Raw genomic sequence first — 8,144 nt, 5'->3', positions numbered from 1 at the left:
TGGTATCTGCAGGTAGAAATCTTTGATTCTCTGATATGACATTTCAACTTTTTGATTTTTTTTTTGTTGTTGTTTTTTGGGGGGGGGTTGAATGCGTGTCTTAATTTGTTGCAGAATTGTTGCAGAATTGTTGCACACAAATAGCAAGAAAATGCATGCTGACCTGACAAGCACACGTTAGAGACCAGTGTTGATTTCGTCGACTAAAACTATGACGAAAAATGTTGGTCGACTGCGTTTTTTTCACTGACGAAAACAAAATAAAAACGAATAAAAAACTAAGCTGTGATGACTAAAACTAAGACTAAACATATTGACAATTTCGTCAACAAAATAAAAACTAGACTAAAACGTTAGGGAGGGACTAGTGGAGAAGAGAGTCATTTCATGTTTGGTTGCTCTCAGGTGTTTTGCGTGCTGAAAATACTAGATCTACAAGTTCACAACGTGTCGCGGTGCGACGTGTTGTGAGCAGAGTTGGGATCCGTTACTCCAAAAAGTAGTGCACTACATATTACATATTACCTCTGAAAAAAGTAGTGCCTTACACTACTTCATTACTTCCTGGAGAAAGTAACTCGTTACACTACTCGTTACACTACTTTTGCGTTACTCCATAAAAAAGCCTGAGATGCATTGCCAACATATATTAGATGTATTAAATATTTATTATATATTATTATAATATCTAATACAATACAGTTATGTTGTTCAATGAAGTGAGCAGGGCTCACTGGTGGTCATTTGAATGAGTCTAATAATAATAATAATATTAATAATACGAAGTTATAATAATTAATCAAAATTATAATAATTAAATTATTTCTGAGCCCCTGTGGCCTTATTTAGCTCACATATGAGTTTATTCATTTATTTATGGACATACATGGTTTCCACCTGACATTATAGCCTATAGTTCTGTATCCATATGTCAGTCAGTTTAAGCAGATTTCATTCCATTTGGCTCCTATGAATTTTCCAGTCCAGGGGTGGACATGACCTGGCGGAGATTCTCCCCCCACAGAGCGCAGCAGGTCATATAGTAATTATTATAATTTGTATTAGTAAGTAGGTAGTTCTGTAGTCAAATACAGCTGGGGGGCTTATTACCCCAGGGGGGGCCTATTCCCCCACTCTACCCTACTGTAGCAGGCGAAAGTGATGGAACTACAATGAGATGACTCCGTGTGCAGCAGAAGCACTAAAACAATGTCAAACTAATTCTAGCAGCGGAAAACTTCCCATTTGCTTAAAAAAGCAACATGCAGCGATGGTTTTGCATAAGGAATTATTAATTGTCCGTCATCATCAGCTCATGTCAGAGTCTCAGAGCAAAGGTGAGGTGCTCTTTTTCCCTCTCTCTCTCAGCCTACCGTACATTTCCAGTAGGCTAATTCATTCTTGTGGCTCGCTGGATATTTAATACTCACTATTTGGGGGTTTTAATGTATCTTGTCACGTGTAGGATATTAATCTAGGCTGTGATTCAAACGTCGGCTTTGCGCACCTCGTGATGCGCTGCCGTGCCACTCTTTTTTTCTCTTTTCTCTCTCTCTCTCCCTTTCTCTCATGGGCAAAAGGTAACTCATTTCTTTGCTTGATATTATAAATATCCGTATTTGGGGGGTTTGCTGTTTTTAGTCCCTTGTATTAATCTATATGCGATGGTTATCAAATGTCGGGTGGCTGCTGGCTGCGGCTTGATTGCCACAGTGTCACCGTGACCTGCTGCTGCGCTGACAATCAAATGTGTTATCAAATGTGTTTGATTACCTCTTCTTTGGTTAGTTATTTTAGATAAATGTCAGTTCCAATGTTTTAAAAGACAAGTGATGATGTTTACAATCGGTTCCTGCTGAAGGCAGAAGCAGAAACTGCAGGCACGAAAGTAGCGAGTAGCGAGTAACGCGACCAGGCAGTATTTGTAGTGTTATTATTATTTCGGAGGAGTAGTACCGTTACACTACTCGTTACCGAAAAAAGTAGTATTATTACAGTAACGCGTTACTTTGTAACGCGTTACACCCAACTCTGGTTGTGAGCTTGTAGATCTGCTATTTTCAGCACACAACCAAGTGTAAAATCTGTCGTTACGATGCCATCAAGGCACCGCCAAAACACATTTCAGTTGACTAAATCAACTGTAGATTTAGTCGCTAAAAATCGTATGATATTTAGTCGACTAAAATTAGCCTAAAACTAATACTGTACTTTTCAGGTGACTAAATTATGACTAAAACTACATGACATTCTATTCAAAAGACTATGACTAAAACAAACTCAAAATTTGCGGTCAAAAACAACACGCACGCACGCGCACACACGCGCACACGCACACACACACACACACACACACACACACACACACACACACACCCTACCTTGCGCTGTTATCCAGACACAGGTATTCTCGTGGGTCTGCGCTGCTGGCGTTCGTGGTCTTCACTCCTTTATCGATGAACAGCCCGGCCTGTAGGAAACAAGAAGTTTTGGTTTTTTACTCATACAGTACAAGCACAAGAAGTGAAAATGCAATGTTCACAACGTGCTGTGCTGCACACAAACAACAAGGGCAACAGTAATAACACATCAAAGAGACTTTATCCTTGGCATGGAACGGTTTGGAACCTCTGGTTTAGATCACAGCCCCATAGCCAGTGTTTTTACGTATCGTCGTTGTCGGGTGGAAACCTTGTATGTCCAAAAGCGTTTGTTTTGTATTTATCAATTAAAAAATGAACTAAACTAGTGAAAACAGCCGATCTACAAGCACACAATGCCTCGCACCGCGAGGCGTTGTGTGCTTGTAGATCTGCTGTTTTCACTAGTTTTGTGCGACGGCCTTGTATGATGAAGCAGGGCTTTACTTGGCAAAAAAACGTACAAATTTGAAACTTGGAGATACGAGGTTTCTGCCTGGCAGTGACGATATAAGACAGTCACAGTAACAGTCGGTGTGCAATGCATTAGTTGTCAATGTCGGGGACCCTTTATGGGTCTATAGAACTCTGAAAGTGTACAAATAGAACCACATTTGGGTCCAATTTGTTTATTTTTAATGTGTTGAATGCAAATGTTGTGTTAGTAGTTTTTGTGTTAGTAGTTTTTGAGTATTTTGTTTGACATGGTGGTGAGCTACTTGTTGCACTAACTAGCATTGACTGTTATGGACACTTTGACTGTTATGACGTTGAGCTTTGACATTTTTTTGACACTATAAATATATTATTTGTTCCCTTTCTTTGATGTACCTTGCTCTTTACTTGATCTTTACTCTGTTCTTGTTTTTCATTTTTTAATACTTCTCTGTAACTTTGTAAAATACCTTATACCAGGGTTCCCCAATTAGTTTTCCCCAAGGGCCGAATCATGTCTAGGGTGCCAAGCCGAGGGCCACAACATTGAATCATGTCTAGGGTGCCAAGCCGAGGGCCACAACATTGAATCATGTCTAGGGTGCCAAGCCGAGGGCCACAACATTGAATCATGTCTAGGGTGCCAAGCCGAGGGCCACAACATTGAATCATGTCTAGGGTGCCAAGCCGAGGGCCACAACATTGAATCATGTCTAGGGTGCCAAGCCGAGGGCCACAACATTGAATCATGTCTAGGGTGCCAAGCCGAGGGCCACAACATTGAATCATGTCTAGGGTGCCAAGCCGAGGGCCACAACATTGAATCATGTCTAGGGTGCCAAGCCGAGGGCCACAACATTGAATCATGTCTAGGGTGCCAAGCCGAGGGCCACAACATTGAATCATGTCTAGGGTGCCAAGCCGAGGGCCACAACATTGAATCATGTCTAGGGTGCCAAGCCGAGGGCCACAACATTGAATTATGTCTAGGGTACCAAGCCGAGGGCCACAACATTGAATTATGTCTAGGGTACCAAGCCGAGGGCCACAACATTGAATTATGTCTAGGGTACCAAGCCGAGGGCCACAACATTGAATTATGTCTAGGGTACCAAGCCGAGGGCCACAACATTGAAATATGTCTAGGGTACCAAGCCGAGGGCCACAACATTGAATTATGTCTAGGGTACCAAGCCGAGGGCCACAACATTGAATTATGTCTAGGGTACCAAGCCGAGGGCCACAACATTGAATTATGTCTAGGGTACCAAGCCGAGGGCCACAACATTGAATTATGTCTAGGGTACCAAGCCGAGGGCCACAACATTGAATTATGTCTAGGGTACCAAGCCGAGGGCCACAACATTGAATTATGTCTAGGGTACCAAGCCGAGGGCCACAACATTGAATTATGTCTAGGGTACCAAGCCGAGGGCCACAACATTGAATTATGTCTAGGGTACCAAGCCGAGGGCCACAACATTGAATTATGTCTAGGGTACCAAGCCGAGGGCCACAACATTGAATTATGTCTAGGGTACCAAGCCGAGGGCCACAACATTGAATTATGTCTAGGGTACCAAGCCGAGGGCCACAACATTGAATTATGTCTAGGGTACCAAGCCGAGGGCCACAACATTGAATTATGTCTAGGGTACCAAGCCGAGGGCCACAACATTGAATTATGTCTAGGGTACCAAGCCGAGGGCCACAACATTGAATTATGTCTAGGGTACCAAGCCGAGGGCCACAACATTGAATCATGTCTAGGGTACCAAGCCGAGGGCCACAACATTGCAGGGGGCGACGGTGGCGTTCCCGCTACTCCAGTGACAGTTCAGATATCGTCGTTGTCGGGTGAAAATCTTGTATGTCCAAAACCGTTCGTTTTGCATTTATCATTTTAAAATGATTTAAACTAGTGAAAACAGCCGATCTATAAGCACACCTTTGTGTGCTTGTAGATCGGCTGCTTTCACTACTTTTGTGCGACGGCCTTGTATGATGAAGCAGGACTTTACTTTGCGAAAGAACGTACAAATTTGGAGATACAAGGTTTCCACCCGACAAGGACAATATACTAGTTTTGTTGCTGCTCTTATACCACCATTATTACTGGGGTTGGTGGGGGCCAGACAGTAGCACCCCGCGGGCCGCAAATGGCCCGCGGGCCGCCTATTGGGGAACCCTGCCTTATACTGTTGTGCTGCCTCTGGGCGATTGATTTTCCCCCTTGGTAAAATAAAGTTATCTATCTATCTAAATGTCCAAAACTGTTGCTTTTTGAGATTCAAATTCAAAAGTAGCAAGAGTGGTAGATCTGCTACTTTTGATGCTTTAGTCAAATCAGGTAGGGACGTTCAAAAAGTTAAAACGTGGAGATAAGAGGTTTCTGCCTGCCAACGAATCTGACGATAATTCTAATAACCCATTTAGGCCTAGAATTATTGAATGCTTTAACCAGTGAAAAATAGCAGATATACAAGCTCACAGCGCGGCACCAAGTGCCGCGCTGCAAGCTTGTAGATCTGCTATTTTTGTAAAAATCTTGAAAATGTGTGCAAATCTTTGAATATATGTATTTTCAAAGCAAACGTTTGTAACTCAAATTTTGCTTCTGGGGGGTCCCTGGAACTTAATATTGTGAGATGGGGGTCCGTGGCCAAATACATATCATTTTGGGGGTCCTTCACATGAAAAGGTTTGAGAACCACTGACATAGTAGTCTCTCAAGAAGAGACTAACTGAGCTCCATTTAAGTGAAAAGGACCTTTTCTTTGACGATGGCTGGCCAGATTGCTGACATAGAAACATCGTTTTTTCAAAAAACCTTAGAAGGATTCAAAAGACACTTATAGAATCGGGTCAAAATTATAATTCTCACGATTTTTCAAAAATAGCAGATCTGCTATTTTTCAATAGTTAAAGCATAAAATAATAATACGCAATAATGTGTACCCATTCTAAATGGGAATAATGAAAAGGAAAGGTTTTGGACATCCAAGGTTTCATGTGCTGCAGTGCTGCAGTGCATTGGTCTGGCTGGTACATTATGTAACTGAGGTATAGTTCTTACCTTCCTTGTGGTCCGAGGGGACAAAGACCCTACAGTTCAACACCCAAAGACCCCGTTCTCACAGAGAGCTATTGTACCTGTGTGTGTGTGCGTGCGTGTGCGTGCGTGCGTGCGTGCGTGCGTGCGTGCGTGCGTGCGTGCGTGCGTGCGTGCGTGTGCGTGCGTGTCTAAAAATAAACGGGGGTTTCTCACTTATTGCGAGGAGAGCTTTTTGCAGGAGAATAGCCGATCGACAAGCTCACAACGTGTTGCGTTGGAACACGTTGTTGAGCTTGTCGATCTGCTATTTTCCTGCAAAATCTTTCCCCACGATACAGAAGATTTGGGGAGAGCTAGGCTTATACAATTAAGAAAAAAATGATGTTGAGGTTAGGATTAGGGGGCATTTTGAGGTTAGGTTTCTGTTTTGGGTTTATTTATACTTAGCAGCATACTGGTGTCGTACAACCGTAAAAAAAGGGGAAAAAAATGAAAAAACATTTTCTATGTTCAGCTATTTTCAATTCTAAAAATGTTGATGTCCTCAATCATTAATATAGCAACACAAATGTGTGTGTGTGTGTGTGTGTGTGTGTGTGTGCGCGCGCGTGCGCGTGTGTGGCACAGGTCAACTGAGAATTATGAGCAGAAACTTGTGCAATAATGTACGTTTAAAAACCTTGAAAAACTATGAACATTCCTCCTGTCAGAGCTAGAGGGAAGAGGGGAGAGAGAGAAGTGCTGACAGACTGAGAGAGAGAGAGAGAGAGAGAGAGAGAGAGAGAGAGAGTGGAGTTTGTGTGTTCTCCCCGTGTCTCCTAGGATAGATACCCTCACAAAAACATGCAGTAATCCTGGTCTCTATACTGCCTCCCCCTGGCCAGCTGGGACACCTGATGGAGGGGAAAGGAACTGTTTGACCAATAATGGTCGGCCCACCGGGCGTATGCCAGATGCCCAGTCCACCGCTGTATAAACTGCTGTTTTAAAGCCAACAATGGCTGAAGTTATTTCCTTTATTTGCCTTAAAGTTGGAGTGCACTCGGTTGTTGTAGAACAAGTGGTTCCTAACCTTTTTTTAGCAAACTAGTGAAAATAGCCAATGTAGGAAATGTTTGGGCACCACTGTTGTAGATGATACCCAGGGGCAGGGGTGGGCAACTTTGATGATGGAGAGGGCCACTACATTTTCACACTCACTCCAGAGGGCCACAATGCATATACATAGCAAAAATAGCCGATCTACAAGCTAAAACTTTGAGTTTGTAGATCGGCTATTTTTGCTATTTTTTTTTTAAGTTATTTGTATTAAGCTTGGACATGACTTATTGGGCATAGCATGTTTATCAATACATCAATCAGCTTACATAGGTTTTTGTATTCCCCCCCCCCCCCCACCCTTAATTTACTGGTACATAAAGAAAGAAAAATAAATTATAATGATAATAATACATTATACAAATTTAGTACAAGTAGATTAAGACATAGTAATTTAAAAAAAATGATAATACAGTAATACATGAATAGAAAATAATAATAATAATAATAATAAGGTAATGATGGATACGAAAACACAGACATTGTTACAGGTAACAATTTGCTGTTGGGCTCTCTCTCCCCCCCCCCCCCCCCCCCCACCCTCTCACCACAGGCTCAACTGACACACCCCCCAGGATAGGATAACCACTCAGTCCTCCATGTCATTTGCCTCGTTAAAATCAATTAGTTTCCGCCAGATTCTCTCAAAGTCTTCTGGCTTTTCTTTGAGATTGTACATTATTCGTTCACTGGGAATACAGGAAGTTAGTTCCCTGAACCACAGAGAAGTTTGTGGTGGAGTCTCGTCCTTCCATTTAAGAGCAATACATTTATTGGCTGTTGCCAGCGCTATTTTTACAAGTCTCAATATGTGGTTCGTACATCTTGGCAACAATGACGTGTCTCCTAAGAGAATGAGCCTAGGATCATATGGAATGGTTTTTGGAGCTGTGTGAAGCACAGGCTCCCTATACGTGGCCGTGTGGGTCTGTCTGTCTGTCTGTCTGTCTGTGTGTGTGTGTGTCTGTGTGTATGTAGCCTGAACTTCCTAAACTTCGGCACGCTACTAGTCCCACAGTTTTGCCACCACACACTCGCGCCATATGTCAAATCGACAGGCTTACTCGGGAATCGTGGGCTAGTAACTTGCTAAGAGAAAGGTTCAATAGTTTAATTGATATTAATTTATTAGTGAA

General features: G+C 42.5%; 1 protein-coding gene across 3 annotated transcripts in view; it reads right to left on the bottom strand.

Annotated features, from left to right (window-relative positions):
• Positions 1 to 8,144, bottom strand: part of LOC308296336 (cell surface hyaluronidase-like) — a 156,203-nt gene that overhangs the window by 34,851 nt on the left and 113,208 nt on the right. For all 3 annotated transcript variants that reach the window (XM_080739584.1, XM_080739583.1, XM_080739585.1), the window contains one exon: positions 2,382 to 2,470. In XM_080739584.1, the coding sequence (XP_080595710.1) occupies positions 2,382 to 2,470 (89 nt within the window). The remainder of the gene's footprint in view (positions 1 to 2,381; positions 2,471 to 8,144) is intronic.

Source organism: Nannobrachium achirus (assembly GCF_963921795.1).
Source record: "Nannobrachium achirus genome assembly, chromosome: 12".
Taxonomy (NCBI): Eukaryota; Metazoa; Chordata; class Actinopteri; order Myctophiformes; family Myctophidae; genus Nannobrachium; species Nannobrachium achirus.
Note: the sequence above shows the minus strand (reverse complement) of the source record. Positions and strands in the feature narration are given on the sequence as shown.